This window comes from Carassius carassius, chromosome 10 (assembly GCF_963082965.1).
Source record: "Carassius carassius chromosome 10, fCarCar2.1, whole genome shotgun sequence".
NCBI lineage: Eukaryota > Metazoa > Chordata > Actinopteri > Cypriniformes > Cyprinidae > Carassius > Carassius carassius.
In genome coordinates, this window is record NC_081764.1 from 34,009,344 (window position 1) to 34,030,034 (window position 20,691).

The 20,691-nt window shown below is 35.3% G+C and overlaps 2 protein-coding genes across 3 annotated transcripts in view; one reads left to right on the forward strand and one right to left on the reverse strand.

The window, feature by feature from the left end:
* Nucleotides 1–52: 52 nt before the first annotated feature.
* LOC132152207 (myosin regulatory light polypeptide 9-like) lies at nt 53–4,464 on the reverse strand. Of its 2 annotated transcripts, XM_059561001.1 has the most exons (5): nt 4,310–4,380; nt 3,945–4,018; nt 1,438–1,639; nt 1,193–1,354; nt 53–498 (listed from the first exon to the last, which is right to left on the reverse strand). In XM_059561001.1, exons 3-5 carry the CDS (start codon nt 1,619–1,621, stop codon nt 323–325), a joined length of 522 nt encoding a protein of 173 aa, XP_059416984.1. In that variant the 5' UTR covers nt 1,622–1,639; nt 3,945–4,018; nt 4,310–4,380; the 3' UTR covers nt 53–322. The 2 variants fall into 2 exon arrangements, with proteins under 2 accessions (XP_059416984.1, XP_059416983.1); XM_059561000.1 differs by lacking the exon at nt 3,945–4,018 and having other exon boundaries at nt 4,310–4,464.
* A 1,284-nt stretch (nt 4,465–5,748) lies between these two features.
* Nucleotides 5,749–20,691, forward strand: part of LOC132152208 (phosphatidate phosphatase LPIN2-like) — a 20,465-nt gene continuing 5,522 nt past the window's right edge. The window contains exons 1-14 of the mRNA XM_059561002.1: nt 5,749–5,887; nt 10,556–10,756; nt 12,420–12,515; nt 12,602–12,834; nt 13,920–14,027; nt 14,117–14,222; nt 15,696–16,401; nt 16,487–16,580; nt 17,578–17,771; nt 18,477–18,570; nt 18,859–18,928; nt 19,007–19,099; nt 19,221–19,294; nt 19,876–20,005. Coding sequence (XP_059416985.1) covers nt 10,565–10,756; nt 12,420–12,515; nt 12,602–12,834; nt 13,920–14,027; nt 14,117–14,222; nt 15,696–16,401; nt 16,487–16,580; nt 17,578–17,771; nt 18,477–18,570; nt 18,859–18,928; nt 19,007–19,099; nt 19,221–19,294; nt 19,876–20,005 — 2,190 coding nt within the window. The 5' untranslated portion in view covers nt 5,749–5,887; nt 10,556–10,564. The remainder of the gene's footprint in view (nt 5,888–10,555; nt 10,757–12,419; nt 12,516–12,601; nt 12,835–13,919; nt 14,028–14,116; nt 14,223–15,695; nt 16,402–16,486; nt 16,581–17,577; nt 17,772–18,476; nt 18,571–18,858; nt 18,929–19,006; nt 19,100–19,220; nt 19,295–19,875; nt 20,006–20,691) is intronic.

The window sequence follows — 20,691 nt, forward strand, 5'->3', positions numbered from 1 at the left end:
ATATCTCTGTTATAATCCTTCTAAATGCACACGGAAAAATAGCTTTGTCTACACAGGTTTATGACATCTCCAATGTATAATTTCATTTCTGAGTTGCACAGATTCAGAAAGCTCAAGACATACAGCCGCAGCTGAATATTACATTGCACAGATTCTTAGCAAAATAATCTGGTCATATTACATGCATCTGGAGAAAAAATACTTTTTTTTTTTATAGATCACTGAATATTTTTTTTACATGAAATGTGGTATTTTTCTTGAGTTCTAGATGCTGATGTGTTTGTAAAGCGCTGTGCAGCTGCGGCTGATGCTCTCTGATCGTCTACATGTCATCTTTTTCTTTGGCCCCATGTTTGAGAATCCGGGTGAATTCGCCATAGTTAAAGTTGCCCTTTTTGTCAATGGGAGCCTCTCTGAAGAGTTCGTCCACATCTTCATCTGTGAAACGATCTCCCATGGTGGTCAGCAGCTCTCGCAGGTGGTCTTCATGAATGAAACCTGTGCAGACGAGAATCAAACACAGCTAGAGCAGTTCATGTGTTAAAGATGAAGATCAAACACGTCTGAGATGTGAACTACTACATTATCTGCATTTTGAGAAATCATTTCCACGTCTTTTATTTGCTAAATAAAGTTCTAAAATTCTAGTGTATAGCCTTTAACTTATATCTAGTACAGATGCATCTTAAGTCATGCATGTAGAATATGCAATTAAAGGGTTGTTTTTTTCTAATTAATCCTGAATTTATAGATAGATTATATAGTTGTAATTTTTTTTTTCTTAATTTTTAAATTTTATTCCCACGTAAGCATTTCTATATTTATTCATTATAGAACATTTCCCTATATCACTCCTCTGTTATGGAGGCTGAACACTGCAGAAATTAAAAATAAATAAATGTATTATTAATTATGAAAATAAATACATTTGGGAAAAATAAATATTAAAAAAATGAACAAACAAATGAATCTGAAAATAAATAAAATAGTTAAAATAAAATTACAACATTTATATAGAAAATAATAAATTAAGGGGAAAAGTAATTCAAAAAATAAAATTTTAATTAATTATATATGTTTTATAAAGTCACATATTCCTATATTTATTTTTTCTATTATTAAATTTATTTAATTATTTTCTATTTTTGTAAGTCTGGTCAGAGTCTTGATACTGAGGCAGGTTTTGTTTTACCGGATCCTTCCTCGTCGAAGCAGGCGAAAGCATTCCTGATGACGTCCTCCGGGTCGGTTCCGTTGAGCCGTTCTCCAAACATAGTGAGGAACATGGTGAAATTGATGGGCCCCGGAGCTTCACTCATCATCCCATCCAGGTAATCTTCAGACGGGTTCTTACCTGAGCACCACACACACCGAAGGGAAGGTCAGTATTTGATCCAGAAGACTATTATGACATCAGTTCCTCCCCGTCAGACTCACCCAAAGAGGCCAGCATGTCATGGAGATCCTCTTTATCGATGAATCCGTCTCGGTTCTGGTCGATCATGTTGAAGGCCTCCTTGAACTCCTGGATCTGTGACTGGTCAAACATGGCGAACACGTTTGAAGTGGCTCTCTGTGGCCTCTTCTTAGTGGTCTTTCCCTTTGCTCGCTTGCTGGACATGATGACGGAGTTTCAGGTCTGGAGAGAGCAGAACACGTTGATTAATTTTCTGCAATTATAGGCTCCAGTGTAGATGAGTTTGGTCAAGAAAACTTTAAAGATGATGCCAAAGTCAATCAGTTTGGGTTTTGGGTTAGAGCAGGAAATAAACTTTGTGTTTAAGATATTTTATGACATCCATCTTTCTTGTGATTTTTTTTAAAGGTTTTACTTATCTTAATAAGTATCTCCTAGAGAGGCCGTCATCAGACCAAGCAGGTCAACTCTGTGTGTGTTGTGTTTATAATCATGAGCTTTCAGAAGCTGAATGATGGTGATGTTGAAGTCATGTGTGCATGGTGTGGTTAATTTATAGCCTACGTTTAGCTGTTTACTTCTGCCCATTTTTAAAAATTCATAAATGTTCATATGTGTAGATTATCAAGATACAACATCTAATAATCCAAAAGCCTATGGAAAAAAATCCTGGAACCATGTGATGCTGGTTGATTCAGCAAACCTCAGACTCGTCGTTCTTTTAAGAACCAGCTTTCAATGCATAATAATAACCACGGACAGAATTCAGAAACTGTCCAAATCAGGGCTGAGTTAACAACAAATTTTAACATTTAAAAGATAACATTTTCTCATTTTCAATTTAGTTTAACTTGATGCACTAAAATAACACAAACTAAAACTGAAGTAAAAATTAATAATAATAAAAAGTATATATAAAAAGCTTATTTCTTTATTTTTCACTTGTTCAAATGCACAGTATCACAGTACTATGTTCACATAAACTATATTCATATGTCCAGCTCTCAGAAAAAACTCTCATTAGACAGTCAAACTCTGAGAGCATTTAGATTTATAGACAGACCAAAGTCACTTTAAGATGTGCCTTTTAAGAATAAGCATTTAGTTAGCAGACGCCCTTCCAAAGCGGGGGTTCTTTAATTATATTAGTCAACTTTGATCTAGAAAAACATTTGATATCTGCAACCAAAAAGCTAATGTTACAGATGGTTTCTGTTGAGTTCAGTGAGAACAAAAGCACATCATAACCATCGGTTTCAAAACACATTAAACATTTATGAATACATCATTCATTGTGAATATGTAATTAAAGTTCTACAGTTCTGTTGGATGGCTGCAGTCAGATACCAGTCATTTTCATATCTGTCTTTTTATTGCTCGTGTATTTTTCTGCTCAATAAAGTAAGCAAATGCTGTGGAATGATCTGTTAATTCTTCAATAGCTGCGCTGGTACGTATGCAAACATGCTGCTCAGTGTCTTCATATCACATTAATCTTACACTGAAGAAACCTACTTCTGATGCAGCACTAAACTGTCCGTTATGAATATGGGTAAAATCATGTTATATCCTAAATTATAGCTTGCTCATTTTGGTATGAAATGCTGTGTTTTAAACTCTTTGACTGCATTATTCCCGTGCTGTGTGTTTTGTGAGTATGAGCAGTATTTAGGGACCTGATTAACTATCTGCTTGTTTTCAGGCAGTGCATGTGTGTGTGTGTGACCACATCATCAGATCACAATGTCCAGCTCGACCACAGGATTAAATGCAGGAATTTAGAAACAGACGGTCTGACTGCCTGAAGGACATCAGACGCTCATCGTCCTGCAGGACACATGCCCTCATTGATGTATGTCGTAATATACTGGATAGCAATAAAACAATATATTATTAAGTTACAAATTAGGTTAAATTTGGGTTAAATTGTTTAACAGCTTTAGACTTCTGTAGAAAACCTCAACATTCTTACATTTTAATTTTATAAATTGTGTTAAACCTGGGCTTTTATATTGTTTTAATTGAATGAATTAGTGTTTCAAATATAGTTTTAATCGTTGATACATTTTTTGTTAGAAATAAAACAATATACTTGATGTTTACTTGAATACATTTGGTAAAAAAAAATATTGTTTTAATTATTTATTAAGTTTCCCCCCATGTCCTCAGTGTCACTTTCTATCCTGTTTTTGTATTTATTTTTTTCTAACACAACTGACTCATCCTACAGGAAGTGACATCATTAAGGAGGGAAAACAGGAGCACCACCAGTAAGTATTATCTATGGACTTAATGAATTTCTATGGTTTTAGTTGGGTTGTGTGTCTCTAAAACAAGCGTCTTTTTAAATGATACAAACTATCCAGAGATTTTGCTCCTTTAATACTTCAGTGCCGTTTAACAATAGTAAAGCTTCATCTGCTCTCAGAGAAGGTTACACTAAATCATTATATCCTTATAGTTGCTCTCTATTAATGAGTTGCTTCTACTGTTTCAGGATCTGTTCTCTGGCCAATGGTTACGTTACCTGTGACTTTTTGACCTCAACGGCACACAAAATGGCCAAACACTCGTTTCCAGTGGAGCACTTATACAGCCAAACTACATGCAAAGAAACTCAGGAGATTCTTTAAATAATGAGTTGTTGACAAACTCCAATAACAGAAATGCACTGAACTGCATTAAAAACACTAAAACAAAGCCTTAAATGTCCATCAGATCCTTTTCTCAGCGAATGAGCGATGATCCTGGATCACTTTTAGCTCCATAACTTCAACATACGTCACCAGCTCCATCCAGATCTTTCCTCAGTGTCCCAAACTCATACAAATCTTCAGTTAATAAGACTTTATAGCACATAAAACCAAAGCACAATAAAACATCATAACTCACCTCTGCTTCAGCTGGTGGATTGTGGGTTCCACTGGACTGTGTTTTTGTGCTGGAAAGAAAGACAGTCTGTTACTATTTCGAGACACAAAAGTTTCTCAAGAGCATCAGCTTGAATAATGCGCCCCTCCCATTTCACTCTCAGCCAATCAGAAGCATCTGTGCTCCCGAACAGAGCCCGCCCACAGCTGGGATTTAGCCATATAAGGGCAAGGAATGTTGCGCCTGTGTCTGTGTAGGACAGACAGAGAGTGAGATTCCCAGAGGAATCAACATGAAATGACAGGAAAAGAGATAAGCTGCCTTATTTAGAGAAAAAACTGGACTCACATCGCCCTGTGTGTGTGTGTGAGGATTGGATGGATGCGTTGTGTTCACTCCACAAACATAAAGGAAAGTTTCTCAGCATATGTTCACATTTGTTTTACATTTCATGGACCCCTCAACATGATCACCCCATCCTAAAATTTAAGCTTTATATATATTTTTTCACGTGTAAAAAGATTATTTGAAAAAAAAAAAAAAAGATTATTTAGGTACGTTTTTTTCTATTCACCTCAGCACTGTACTTTCAGTTTGTTCATTTGTTTTATCATTTTTTTATTGTTTACATATTTATTTTGAAGTAATTAATTAATTAAAATCTAATTTTATCTCCAATGTTTACCCTACTCCTTGTGCTGTGGCACATCTTGGCTTGACAGTGATCTGGCAGAAGCTCCTGAAACTCCATTAATCTTCATAACTGAGATAATGTTCCCTTCCGCATTATTAGATAACTCTGTTAATATTTAGTAACTCTCACTTTTGTGCACAACAACACTTTAGTCATTGTCTTCCATGGCCATCAAGTGTGACATGAGCCAGGAACCAAACAAAAGAGAGAGAGAGAGAGAGAGAGAGTTATTATTATTGTTATGGAAGTTATTATATTACTGTTTTTGGAAAAAGTCAACTATCATCATCAAAGCTGGAATTGTTTATCATATCTAAAGTGTCTCTTCACCCAGTGTCTAAACACTAAAAACTATAATAACTGAGCAAAAGCACAATCATATTTTTTTTTAAATTGTATGTATTTATTTATATTTATTTAAGGCATGCATAACACAAATATGCACATAGTTAACATTAACAGTGTAAAATACACAATCGCTGCGAGGACAAGTGTTTTACCAAATCATTTAAAATTAAAAGTAATTACTAGCACTCTTTAGAAAATATAAAAAATAAGAATGAGAACTGAATTATTTATTTTGATTTATTTATTATTTAGTAGCCTACATTCTGGCTTTGATTATTTATTTTAGAAATGTTATTATTAATTATTACATAGCATGCATTATATAATTAATAATAAATACTAACAAAGAAAACAATAAATAAACACTACACTGTCTCCCTCTCGCGGTGCAGTCCTGAAACTTGGAAACTTGAGGAATCGCACACGTCAACAGAGCCACGCTGAAAGAGGGCGTGTCCTGAGGCGAGTCCCTGCTTCTCATTGGATGTCATGTGATTGACGTGGTGACGTGGCCCTACAGCGCAGGAAGTTTTTAATGAATCGCTCTTGTGTTTGAGGTAAGAGCAGTCGCATTAACTTCATCATTTTACATTGTTATACGGTTAAATGTCTTTGTTTATTAGTTTTGGTTAGCTGAAGCGAGTGTTTAGTGTTTGTATAGAGCTGCGTGGTGTTTAAGAATGTAACTGCATCTTTCTGACGTGTCTGTGTCTCTGGATCGTTGCACCAAGCTTTATTGTTTATAGAAACATCGATTTATGTTTAAACAAACCCTGATAAAGTTGGAAAATTGTTAATACTGTTTGTTGTCAAGGCAGACTGCTGTTATTTTTTGTTTGTTTATTTTACTGACCCATCTATTTTCTTAGAAGTTGGTTTTAGATATTAAATTATTATTATTATTATTTTGGTTAGTCTTTATCAGTCCTGGTCAAATGTGATGCTGTGCTGCTGCTTTCCTGCTGAATGCTTCGCTTTTGCCTTAAACTTGCCATAGTTTTTCCTCAAACTGATGGCATATAAACCACTGTTCTAAAGTTTAGTAAGAAATTCATATTTTTTATTAATCAACGATGCATCAAATTGTTCAAAAGTACCAGAAAATACGTTTTTAATGTCACAAATGATTTCTATTTCAAATAAATGCTGTTCTTTTGAACTTTCTATTCATCTGTGAATCCTGAAAAATAAAATGCATCACAGTTTCCACAAAAATATTCAGCGGCACAACTGTATTCAACATTTATAATAATCAGAAATGTTTCTTGAGCAGTAAATCAGAATGATTTCTGAAGATCATGTGACACTGAAGACTGGAGGAATGATGCTGAAAATACAGCTTTGATTAAAAAAAAAAATATTCACATAGAAAACACTTATGTGCAGCCTTGGTTTACATAAGAGACTTCGTTCAAAAACCTTGCAGTTAAACTTAAATTTGGTTTTAAACACATTCTGGCTTGTTTAGAGGTCATTGAGGTCATGCAGATGATTGACAGACAGTTAATATTCCTCGATTTTGCTCGGTTACCCACGTGTGATGGTCAGTGTTGACATCAGTACATCAGTATTGAGTTGAGTCATCATCAAGACTAATGTGAAGCTGAACAGAAGCTTCATCGGCGTGAATGTTCACATCAGTCTGTTAATTTAGAGCATCGTCAGACAGAATTAGTGAGCCGGTTTGTTCTCTCTCTCTTAAAGGGAAATCAAAATTCCCTTGATCTTTTGACATATAAGAGGTCATTGTGCTGTGAAAACATCCTATAAGTTTCAGAACTCAAAACATTCTTGTTAGTCTACAAACAGCCTGTATGGAAGCCAGTCACAACAGCTTGTGGAATTTGCCACTTTATGATGTAATAGTGTGGATAAACCCCGCCTCCACTTCCGGTTTAGCCCCGCCCACCTATTCTTCATCACTGCCTCGTTAGCTCCACCCACCGATTCACGCATATAGTGTAAATCACATGAGCAGCAAACGCAGGTCTATGCAGAAATCAAATGATAAAGATGCTCTGAAGACAACAAAGACAGTCTTTGCACTGCCTTCCTTTTGATCCCAAACATTTTTATTACGTGCAGCTTACTATCGCTTTGTCTGTTATTACAGATCATTTGATCTGTAATAAGTATTTAAGCTTTTTCTTAACCTAAAACACAGCATTGTCCATCTATGTAGGATATAGGCTGTCAAACATAAGCCTACACAAATGTTATCCAATCATAACAGTGGGCTTTTACTTCCGAGTCTACAATCCGCCACGCCTGTTCAAACAGTGTACAGATGGAGGGACAAAACTGGACATAAAATAGCCTGCTATTTCTGAATTATGATGTTTTTGCATGTAAAAAACTTGAAAACATTATAGGCGGATATCAGTATAGTACAAAATAATAAACAAGGCAGTTCATGAGCCCTTTAAACACACACAATAGCAGATGAAAAGAATGGCTGAGGCTGTTCAAACTGCTGGCACGGCTTTCATGCTGTGTGTGTGTGTTGTTTTCATGTTTAGCTGGTTTAATGTTGGAATAATAGTTTTAATTGCTGTGTGTGCAGTCGGGTCACAGTGTGTGTGTGATTTTCAGACGACGTGCGTGTGCTGTGTGTGTCTATGTGTGTGAGAGAAAGAGAGAGAGCTGTTGAATGTACTGGGTCTCTCTCTAAATCACCAGCATCACCTTCTTTGTTCGTTTCACGCTCAACCATCACAGAGAGACACAGAATAAGGGCTTGAATATATGTAAAATAAACTATGGATGTAGATGATAAGTCCAGATAGTTAGTGGTTAAATCAGCTGTAGGATGAAGGAGGTTTTACTCCTCGATGGCAGCTGAAGGGTGGAGGGTTCCCGGTTTTACAGGACTTCATCATCATCCTCATCATCCTCCTCATCCTTCACTCTGGGTAGGTGTTCATCGTGGATCATCAGAGCAGGAGAATTTCCTCTCTATGTTTAAGAAATTATAGTGCTCTTTTTCTCCCTATGAAGCCTTCTGTTGCATATTTGATACGCAAAGGCCTCTAAATCATCAACATGTACAAAACTTTGATGTTAAACCTTCGTTACACATATTCTGTCGTCTGATCGATAGTTTAGAGCTATTTATCACGTCAAAGCTCTTTTAGTATAATTGTATAAACCACCTTCGCATTGCGTTATATGTTTTGATCATCAAACTAAGTATTTAAATCTCATTTTACTTGTATTATTGGAGATATTGAGTGACGAATTATATTTATATAATTGTAGCTGTACTGTTGTAAATATAACATGATTTACATTACAAATGGTCAGAATTTAATCTTTTTGCCCATAAAAAATATTAGCGCCAAATTGCATGTTTTTTGCTCAGTTTGAGCCTCTGAATAAAAAGGTGTTTTTTTTTGTTCCATATTGTGACTACATCATATGAGCAATAAATGCCTGATGGATCAAATATGATACACAACAAAAACACGTGCAAGCTTCTTTTTTTTTGCTTAAATTTAGATTTTTTTCTGACTTATTTCATATGTCAGTCTTCAGAGTCTTCATAAGTTTTATTTGTCTTTATATCAGCCATAAACACCCTGATCTCTAAATGGGCATCACCTTTTGGAAAACCCAGATCTAAACGTTGAACTGAGTTTGTGTTATTGTTTGTCCACATTGTCATCCAAAATCTTTTTTATAAGTGTGAATTCTATTTTAATTTAATGACCGAATTAGGTTGACATTTAATCATTTAGTAGACTCTTTTATTCAAAGCAATTTACCAATGAGGAGAACAATAGAAACAATCAGACCAACAAGAGAGCAACAGTATACAAGTGCTGTGACAAGTCTCAGTTAGTCTAGAACATAAGTGTTTTTTTTTTTGAGAAGTTGTAATAAAATACTGTTTTGGTTGAGACCACGAGCAATTCTGTCTTAGCCAGGAAAAGCCATGCTTTTGAATGACAGATGCTAATGATGACATGTAAATGGAGAAAATAAGCGGTCCAAGCACTGAGCCCTGAGGAACACCAGTAGCAAGAAGCTTTGATTTGGAACACTCACCCCTCCAAGATACCCTGAAGGACCATCCTGAGAGGTTAGACTTGAACCACTGGAGTGTGAGATGTCCACCTTCATTAGGGTGGACAGGAAAATTTGATGGTTAATTGTGTCAAAAGCTGCAGACAGATCCAACAAGATGAGTACTGAGGATTTGGAAGCTGCTCTTGCCAGTCTCAGGGCTTCAGTAACTGAGAGCAGGAGTGGCCGCTTTGGAAGCCAGATTTCTTGTTGTACACAAGGTTGTTCTGTAAAAGAAACATAGAGAGTTGGTTGAAAACAACTTGCTCAAGTGCCTTTGCAATAAATGGAAGAAGGGATACTAGTTTGTAGTTTTCTAAAAGTACTGAATTTAGAGAGGGTTTCGTAAGCAGTGTCAGCTGTTAGAGTTGACAACGAAGAGAGGAGAAGGATTTGAAAAGTGTGTGAGAGTCAGACCAGTGGTTAATCTTGTTGTGGTGAAATGACATTTTAGAAGTGGAGACATTTGCAGAAAAGGAAGAGAGCAGAAACTGATACACACTAAGGTCAGTAGAATTTTTTTTTTTTTGCACCACTTCCTCGCTGCAGCCCTGAGTCTAGAGCGATGTTCACGAAGAGTATCGGAAAGCCAGGGGTCAGAGGAGGTGGTACATACAGATCTGGTCTGGATGAAAGGAGGCAAAAGTTGTATAAGCAAGATGTTTAAGTGGAGCAAAGAGTGTCAATAGCAGTGTTAGTGTCCAATGCTGAAAACGGAGAGGGTGGAGGAAGTGAGGACAAACCATAGAGGATATGCGAGAGGGAGATAGCTTAAACAAAGTCTGCTTTGTGTTTCTTAATGTCAACATCAAATCATATTTCACCCTATTAACCTTCTTCTTATTTCCTGGTCTACTCTTATTGTGAAGGATTCATCACTGCAGGTTATTCTAAAGAAAAAGTTCACCGAAGCTTATTCTAGTGTGGTAACACAACTGACAGTATTGCTTTTTATTTATTCGCAATATTGTGTCAAATCCAGTTTTACTAATGTAGGCGATGTAGGTTTTGGTATGACTTAAAATCTGCCAACATGTCATGATGGTAAAAGTTGAGATGTTGCGAACTGTCTGACTTTTGCTCCGTGTGCAAAGGTCTCAGTTGTACTCCTAAAGGGCCATCAGGAAAAGTATGATCTAAATCCACATTTGTCTCTTCAGTCCCAGACCATGAACTACGTGGGTCAGCTGGCCGAGACGGTGTTTGTCACCGTGAAGGAACTGTATCGTGGTCTGAATCCGGCCACGCTCACCGGCGGCATCGATGTCATCGTGGTTCGTCAGCCTGATGGCAGATACCAGTGCTCACCGTTTCACGTGCGCTTCGGGAAACTCGGAGTCCTGCGCTCCAAAGAGAAAGTGGTGAGGTGGAAATGTGTTCACCTGAAGCTATACCTACCATCAGTCACTAGTTATTAGTGCGAGGTAGTTGTTATGTGACAGCTGTGTTTATGGTCTGTCCTGCTCAGATTGAGCAATGATTAGTGAAAGCTGTCGTGCTTGTCTGATAGAATGTTCCTCTTTCTCAGAACGAACCAAACTTAAACATCTCGTTAGCAGGAAATAGTTACTAGGATGTGCAAGTGCTTTCATAAATGTGTCAAAAACAAATTTTGTCAGATTTATAACTATTAAAAATGGAAAATTGTGGGAAACACATTTTGTTAGAGTGTGATGACTGTCATGTTTTCATATAACAGCTGTGGCATTTCATTTAACTGAATTAAATACATTTTTTACAGCAAATTTAAAAGCAGTCATATTATAATTTAACAGAAGTGGAATTTTAACTTAATCGTAACTTTAGTTATTTTTTACTTTTACATCAAATTGAATGTCAATCATATTTCATTTAACAGCAGTGGTATTTTAACTTAAATTTAACTAACTTTAGTTAATTAATTTTTGTTGCACGCAAATTGAATCATAATTTCATTCAATAGCAATTACATTTCACTTAATTTGTAAAATAATATGACTAAATAAGAAATATGCATTGCATAAAATTTGCTGTCACATTAAATTGTTCAGTTAAGTTAAATACAATTCCATTGCTGTCATATTAAAATAGTCCTGCCATTAAATTTGCTGTAAAATAACAAAATTTTAAATAAATTGTTTAAAGTAAATTTAAGTTAAAATGCCATTGCTGTTAAATTAAAATATTATTAAATTTGCTGTAAAATAACAAAATTTTAAATAAATTGTTTAAAGTAAATTTAAGTTAAAATGCCATTGCTGTTAAATTAAAATATTATTAAATTTGCTGTAAAATAACAAAATTTTAAATAAATTGTTTAAAGTAAATTTAAGTTAAAATGCCATTGCTGTTAAATTAAAATATTATTAAATTTACTGTAAAATAAAAATTGCTATTCAGTTACTATTATAATAATTATTATATTTATAAATTATTTGTTTTATTTTCATTTAATGCAGTTATATTTTCATTCAACTGCAATTGCATTTCATTTAGTGTAATTTTATTTAATTATTTATTAGTTATTTTATTTTGATTTAATTGAATTAATTTCACAATTCTCATACATTGTTTAATAATTTAATGGCAGTCATATTTTGATTTAATAGCAATGAAATTTCATTTTACATTTAACAACTTAATTCAATTTGACATTTTATTTTACAGCAAATTTAATTCATTTTCATTCAGAAATATTATTTTAATTGCATTTTCACTTATAATGTTTGTCAAATATTGTTGACCAATGTGTTTGGCCATGGCCATTTCTGTTCTCTCTAACCATTGCAATAAAATATATATATATATATTTTCTTTTTTTATGCATCTGCATGTTTGAGTCTTCGATAAGTAATAGACCTCTGCCAATACTCCATTCTGTAAACAGAATCTTTGTTTTCATGTAAATGTGGGCGTTTGTATGTTAATGAGCTCATGAATAATTAATGAAGCGTGAGTGTTTTGACATAGCACTTTTAAGCCTGCAAACCTGGAGCATCCTGATCCTCGTTCAGGTCGTAGAACGCTGTGTTCGTCCCTCCACAGGTGGATATTGAGATCAATGGAGAGCCTGTGAGCCTGCATATGAAGCTGGGAGATAACGGAGAGGCGTTCTTCGTGGAGGAGAACGAGGATTTTGAGGTGTGTCCAGATGAATGTGAGTTCTCCAGTCTCTCCTGTGATGTTCTGCTGTGGTTTTCACGATACTCTCTCTGTGTCTGTCTCAGACGAGGGTTCCCTCTCATCTCTGCACCTCTCCGATCCCCACCGATGTCCCAGAAGTGTCTGAGGTGACCGAGTCTCTCTCCAGCGCCGCATCTTCCTCCAACCGCCGCAAAAAACGCCGCAGGAAGCGCGCGCGTTCAGACACACATGTGCACGAGGAGGCCAGTTCCTCCTCAGACGAGAAAGAAAGTCTGGACCAGGATGTCCTCAAGGAGGAGTCGCTTTTGGCAGCAAGGTTAGAGGTTCACTAAGATTATTGTACATTTACTTTTCCAGAAACTGTCTGAAAGATTGTTGGCGAAGCTCTAGCTCACGAGGGCAAGTTAGAACTTATGCACGGCTAAATATTTTTGCATTGCACCATTAAACCTAGTTGAAACATAACTGTATTAAACTACATATTTATGGAATATAACTGCAGACTGAATTAACTGCATTATTAGACTCGTGTTTTAACTGACAAAGCTTGACCTAAACAGCACATCATATAAAATCAATCTTAATAAATAAGTGTCATTTCTGATAATTGTTTTTGAATGTTTTTGAACCATTTTTACTATTAGTTGCATGTGACAAAAAATGTTTACATAAAAAACTGTAATTTACAGCATTTCAAAACAACTTATTGCTTACTTATTTGAAAGCCACTATTGGATCATTAATGGTAAGCGAATATTATATGCATTACTTTTTTTCACGTACAAAGTTTTTTTCATTCAGAACAAATGGTGCAACTAAATTAAATATGCAGAGTTAAAAATAATGCAGCATTTCAAGTGATTTTACAGTAAAATGCTGGTAAATGTAAAGTCATCTTATTTTTTTTTTACAATACAGTTCTGATCACCATAGCTACAACTTTTTAGTGTAAATTTTGCATATATATTTTTTTAAAGTGTACAGAGTTGTTTACATACTACCTAGTACTTACTTACTAGCTAAAAATGGTTACCAGACCTGTACTGTAAAAAAAATACGGTAGCAACATTTTAAGTTTTACAGATTAAACTTAGAAATTGTATATTTCATTAACAAAGTAACTTTTTGACAAGTTGAGGTAAATACTACTAAATAGAAGATGCATACAGTTCATAAACACAAATAGAAAACACCATTACTTCAATAAATTAGTGCACTAAACATTAATTTAACAACATAAGATGTAGGATAAACCCCTAATACTAATACTGAAAAACCATCAAATGTAAACAGTTACAGAGATTTCTCTGTAAATCTTCGCTGTAAATATTGAGTGAATGGTAATAAAGTGCTTATTTTTGGGTTAAGGTCACTGATGATTTGTGTTTTTGCTCTGGTCAGTAAGTCTGTGTACTACTCGCTGTCAGAGGAGCCCTTGGAGGAAGCGTCTGGAGCTCAGATCAGAGACGTTCATCCTCACTCTGATGGAGAGTGTCCTGTGAATGAGAGGTAGTTCGGCCCAATTGTTCTCTTTCTTTGCTCGTGTTATGGATATCTGAAGGCAGAGCTCTGCTTCCTTGTGTTGTCTGTGTCTTTAGTGTGTTCTTCAGCCGTCCATCATCTCCTAAGAGTGATTCAGAGTTGTGTAAGCCGCAGGAGTCTCCAGGGCCTCAGATGCAGTGGAACTGGGGCGCTTTTCCCAAGGTAAATGCATACTGCATGCATACAGCTTTCATGGCGGATAAAGTCACTCTAGGTTGTTCCAAAAGCAAGCAAGCTGCCTACCTAGACAGCATTGTTAGACATCATTTGTAAACAGCGGCTTCACGAGGCGTAAGGTTATTCCATATAAGTAGTAAGGTTTCACAGAATGAAACAGAGCAAATAAAGTGTAGTGATAAAACAAAACAAAGGAGTATGTTTGTATTGTAATTAACAACAGCTTTGAACGCGGCTCATCCAATCAGAATCAAGGACCGGAACGATCTGTTTTATAAAACTAGATTATTTACATTTATAAGAGCGTCTGAGTGATGTTTGCTTGTGTGAAAAAGTCCACCCAGTTTGGGTTCCTCATTCAGTGGAAGTCTGTGGGAGTTTTTGTATCAATCCCAGAATGCACTGCATTCAGCTCTATCAAAACAATCAGCTTTTGAGTGTTTCATTTATTATTGATAGAAATGTTAAAAGTTAAAATATTTTACCCAGTTCTGTGTTCACAGTATTTCTGTTTGTGTGTTCCTGTGAGTAATCTTTAACAACGTAGTGTTATTTTAGTAGCATTGATATAATCATAATAAATAAATGTTTTTGTTCATATTTTAAATAAGTTTTATTTGTATATTTTGTTTTACATTCATTTGAAAGTTTTAGTCTTTTAAGTTTTTTCATTTTTCTTAGTTTTTATTTTCTTATATATGTGTATAGTTTTTTATTAGTTTTTATTTGTTAGTTTTAGTTCATTTAGTTTTAGTTATTTTAGTACATCAAGCTAAACTAAATGAAAATATAACATTTTTTAAATATTTAATTTTGTTTCTGAATATGTTTGTATTATTCTTTTTTTTAAATGAAATATTTACCTTGTAATATTTTACTCTGTTAACTTCACATCAAACATATTTTTTAAAAGAAAAACAAAACGTGCTGTTAAAGGATACAACTAATACATGACAAAATCAAAGATTTGTTTTATCTGATAATTAATGCAAAAAGAACTTGTAAAAATATATACAGCATGCGCTGCTTATAGACTATTATTTATGCATCAGATCTTTCACAAAACAAATATTAATAAAAACACACATGTAATGCAAACACGGATCTTGTAATGAACGCCAACCTACCATAATTACATTGTTAAATTGTACAGTTAGTTATAAATAATGTTATCAAATAAAGTTAATAAAACATACATGCAGAAATCGAAATGATCGTTTGATGGTCGCAAACCTAAGTCTAAGACTAACCTAAGACCAAGCACTTTTTTTCTAAGCATGCTTTTTAATTTGAAAAACGTTAATCATTTATATCTAGCCTAGTTTCGTATGTAAGCTTCCCCTTAAAGTAAATGAGAACGTCGCAAGACCGTAAGTAAGTATGCACACACTCACTTGTGCACCGAGCCCACATTGCTTTGGTGAGTAAAAGAGACACGGGTTTCTTCTGCGTGTGTAGGTGTGTCAGACAGAGAGGGATGAATCTGATTCGCTGCGAGACCCGCCCATCACACACTCTGGCCACGCCCACTTCCGCACCATCCATCGACAAGCATCCATTGACATGGACAGCACTGACTCTGCAGCGAGGGTGACCCTAGTGAGACCCGAACCTCAGATTGGAACGAGCAGCCCTGTTACATCAGAAGACACTCGTTTAGTCGTTTCGTCTTCGATTAACACACAACTAGACGCCAAGGTCACCGAAACACATGTAGTGACCTTTCAGTCCGCAGACGATGACTCCTCTCAGGCCTGGACTGCACTGGAAAACACAGAGACCAGATACTTCAGTTTCAGCGCAGACAGAGACACTCAGACGTGTGATATAACCAGCTCTACTAACACTATCCTCCAGACCAGTGCTGCTAGTCCAGACACAGAGAGCCAAGAAACCTCGGTTTCGGTCGCTTCCAAAATCCAAACCATCACATTCGGTGACACTGAAACAAATACAGTTCTAGAAGCAGAAACCGAGGTAAACTCAATCACTGTCATTCGCTCTGTGGGAGACTCAGAGAGGGGGGCGGGGTTAGATACTTCACCGACCAATCAGAATGCAGACGGTGCTGGAGTGACACCAGCTCTGGAGTCCATCCTCAAATTAGAGGATCCGGTGCTTCTGGAGTCCTCGAAAGCGACAGACTCTCAAGACAAGAGGAAAGGTAGTGTTTATGTTCTCTGTACTTATTCCAGTGCAGTAATTCAGCGGTCAAAAATGATTTGAACTGAAAATGATCTTTTTCCCAGTCAAGCGGAATCATCACTTGGGACCGTCTGACATCTATCTAGACGACCTCTCCAGGCTGGACCCTGAAGTCGCCGCACTTTATTTTCCAAAGAGGTCAGAAGGTTCATTATCCAACATACTGGGATGATTTATTATAAACAAATTAAACAAAAACAAACAAAGATACTTTTTTATTGTTTTAATTGTTTGTTTTATTTCTGATATTTGACACAACAACAACAAATATTGAGTGTATTATTATTATTATTATTATTATTATGATTAATATAAAATTAATAATTAAATTAAAATTAAACTATTTTATTGTAGTTGTTTTTCTCTGCTTTTTGACACAATAACTGAATAGTTATATATAATTATACATAACATAATATTAATTATTATATTAACTATTAATAATAATAATAAAACTTTTTTGTTGTTTTAGTTGTTTTATCTTTGCTTTTTGACACGATGACTGAATGATTGTAATAAAACAGCAATAAAATATAATATTCACAAAGTATTTTATAATAATAATTGCAAAATAAAAATACAATTTTGTTGTTTTATTAGTTTTATCTCTGCTTTTTGACACAATAATCAAATGATTGTAGGACTACAGCAATAAAAACATTTTTATTGAGCATATTATTATTATTATTATTATTATTATTAATAGAAAAATAAATTTAAAAAATTGTTGTATTAATTGATCATCTCTGCTTTTCGACAAAATTAACTGAATGATTTTAGGACTACAGAAATAAAATAATATTCATTGAGCATATTATTATAATTATAATTATTTTTATGAATAGCAAAATATAAAAATAAATTTTGTTGTTTTAGTTGTTTCATCTCTGCTTTTCGACAGAATAACTGAATGATTGTAGGACTACAGCAATACAAATATGATATTTATTAATAATCATAAAAAATATATGTAAGTATAATATTGGCCGAATGTGTTTTTCTCATTATGATTGATAGTAATAATATTTTAGGTGTTTTAGATATTTATGCAAGGTTGTTTAGTTATCTATAAATCTTTGAACCTTTGCGTTCTGGTTGTTCTCTCTGGAGAATGAATGTCCCTCCTTGTCTTCAGTGAGACAGAGTCGTCGGATCTGGTCTCGACTCAGGGGCCGTATCCGTGTCCTCCCTCGGGTCAGATGTCTCCTCAGTCACTGCCCAGCGCTAACGCAGACAGCGGCACCGAGTATCTGTCCGACTCCACCACAGACTCGCTGGACGTCACCATGTCTCTGTGTGGGAGAGGAGACATCAGTCAGATCAGTAAAGGTGAAGAGTGAGACTAACACCGTGTCCTGAACAATACGTCTCAACCGTGGTCATTCAAAACACCAACATTTTTTATTTATTTTTTGCTTTTGTCTCAGTGTTGTGTAGCTCCGCCCACTGTGAAATCGTATTGGTCTACACTCCTGTTTCAAATAAACATATGTTCCCTGGAGCACAAAAGCAGATTTAAGTCTCTCGGGTATATTTGTAACAATAGCCAACAGTACATGGTATGGGTCAAAATAATAGACATTTCTTTTTTATGCCAAAAATTATTAGAATATTAAGTAAAGATCATGTTCGATGCAGATATTTTGTGAATTTCCTACCATAAATATATCAAAACCTCATTTTTGATTAGTAATATGCATTGCCAAGAACTTCATTTGGACAACTGTAAAAAAAGACGATTTTCTCAATATTTAGATTTTTTTGCTCCCTCAGACTCCAGATTTCCAAATAGTTGCATCTCAGACAAATATTGTCCTCCGAACAAACCACACATCAATGGAGGGATGATTTATTTAGCTTTTAGATGATGTATAAATCTCAATTTTGAAAAATGTACTTTTAATTGACTCTTTGTGGTACAGGGTCACATTTGTTGTGTCATGCAGAATTTTATTTTCAATGAGGAGAGAAAAATTATTTTAACAAATGCCTTCCTGTGTTTTATTATTGTGTTTTTTTTTTCGTGTGCTGCAGAGAAGTTCGTGGAGCATCTTGTGAAGTATCAAGACTTTGTCAACAACCCTGGAATCGTTGAAGACCCAAACCTTGTCATCTGCATCAACTCAAAGTTAGCATGTGTGATATTCATGCACTAAAGCAATAGCATATCTGTAGTACAGCAATGTTCAATAGTAATCATATTAAACATCACATTCCCTGTAAAACAGTAGGTTGGTCGCAAACATGGCACATTAACATTGCACTACAGTTACAGGTGTGAGAATATCGGCTTCAGACATGCCTCATCCAGTCAGATTTTAGAGACAGTGTTTTAAATAAACATTTTATCACACATGCACTATGGTAATATTATAAAATGGCTCTTGCTTTTAGCCTTGTAGTTGATTTGTTTCAGATATTATAACTGGGCTGTGGCGGCTCCAATGATTCTCTCGGTTCAGGCTTTCCAGAAGACTTTACCAAAGGTAGATGGGGCCAGAGATCTTTGATTAGCGCTTCAGTGACTAACCATTCAGAGATAACGGCTTGTTTTTCTGTCTCAGAGCACCATTGAGCAACTAGTCAAAGATAAGATGCCAAAAAAGTCTGGCCGCTGGTGGTTCTCCTGGAGGAGGAAAGATCTGAACAATATTGTGGTAAAAGCTCAAACTGAACATGAAACATGAGCAACTCTGCTGTGCAACTTCCCTTTAAGAGACTGATAAGCACAGAATCTGCTGAATGATGCATTGCACGTTCATTTTTTTCTCATATTAGGGAAGTCAAAAGCCTGATGCAGAGGGGAATCGGCTTGAAGCATCTGCTGTTATCGCCAGACCCTCTTCACTGAAGTAAGACATGTGTTTGCATGCATGCAAAACATTATGCACTCAGTACTTTTTCCTGATTATAAACTTTGACAGAAATAAATGAGAAGGACACTTGACAAATCTGTTTAAAACTATTCTAACTCGCATACTGCTGCATGCTAGTTTGTTGCAAGCCATGCACCAGCAAAAACCACCTATAGTGCACAAAACTGAGTTAATGATTTCTAGAAAAAAGCATCAGAAGTTAATAACCAAACTTCATGCATCCATGCCAACAGGTGTCAGTATAAAGTACAAATCTAAATCGAAGCCTTAAATTGAATGGATGTGTGCATCACACTTTAAAGCACTAAAGCTCATGCAACCTGATAGAAAGGTTTTTGTTTAGTTTTATAACATTGCATAATTTTGTAAGCTTATTATGAAAGCAGCATTTTAATTTGGGCTTCCTGTCTTAACCAGATAGCACTTGACCTTTGACACTGAGTCTTTCTTCAGTTAAACATGATGAAATGCAGTATTATCAAGACTATTGGCTGACTGTGCATTGCTTATTTGATCTCTGAGCCAGTAAATCCATGATGTGTTTTCTGTGTATGCAGGAGGTCTGTTGAGCTCTCGAGTGATGAGGACGGCTCTGTCTCCGAGAGGAAGAACAGTGAAGCGATGAACACGGCGCAGTGCATCAGTCAGATGTACCGCAAATCCCTGCGGCTGACCTCTGAACAGATCGTAAGAGTCACATCAACCTCATCATCATCTGTGTGCCGCAGAGTTCAGTCATGGGCAAGTCCTACAGGCTGGACATTGAACATTTAATATTTTAATAAGGCTTTTTCCACATCTAATTCAATTTCACTCAAACTAAATAAATAAAAAAAGATGGTATGTTGCATGTTGATCATATAAATCCTATTTTTAAGATCATTAATGCACATTTTTGTTACTGTGTTAAAGTAACAAGAGGGTTTTTATGGAAGCTTGTTTCTGTTATGGGATAAAAAAGGTTATTGTGACTTTTTATCTCACAATTCTCTCGCTTTATTGAATTTATATCTCAGGATTGAGTTTTTTCTCTCACAACTGTGAGTCATAAACTCAAAACTGCAAGACAAAAATGCAGAATTGTGAAATATAAAGTTGCAATTCTGAGTTAAAAGTCACAATTAATTTTTTTCTTCCACAATAGCTTGTTTCTGCTACGGAATAATAAAAAAATAAGGTAATTGTAACTTTTTATCTCAAATTTTTGACTTTTTTTGCTTTGTTTTCTCAGAATTGCGATACAAAAAAAATAGTGGGGGGAAAAGTTGTAAGCTTAAGAAGTGAAAATTACCTTTGTATTTTGTTTATTCTGTCATGCTGCTATAGTTTTTTTTTTTTGCATTATAATAATTGGGTATTTATTTAATAATTAA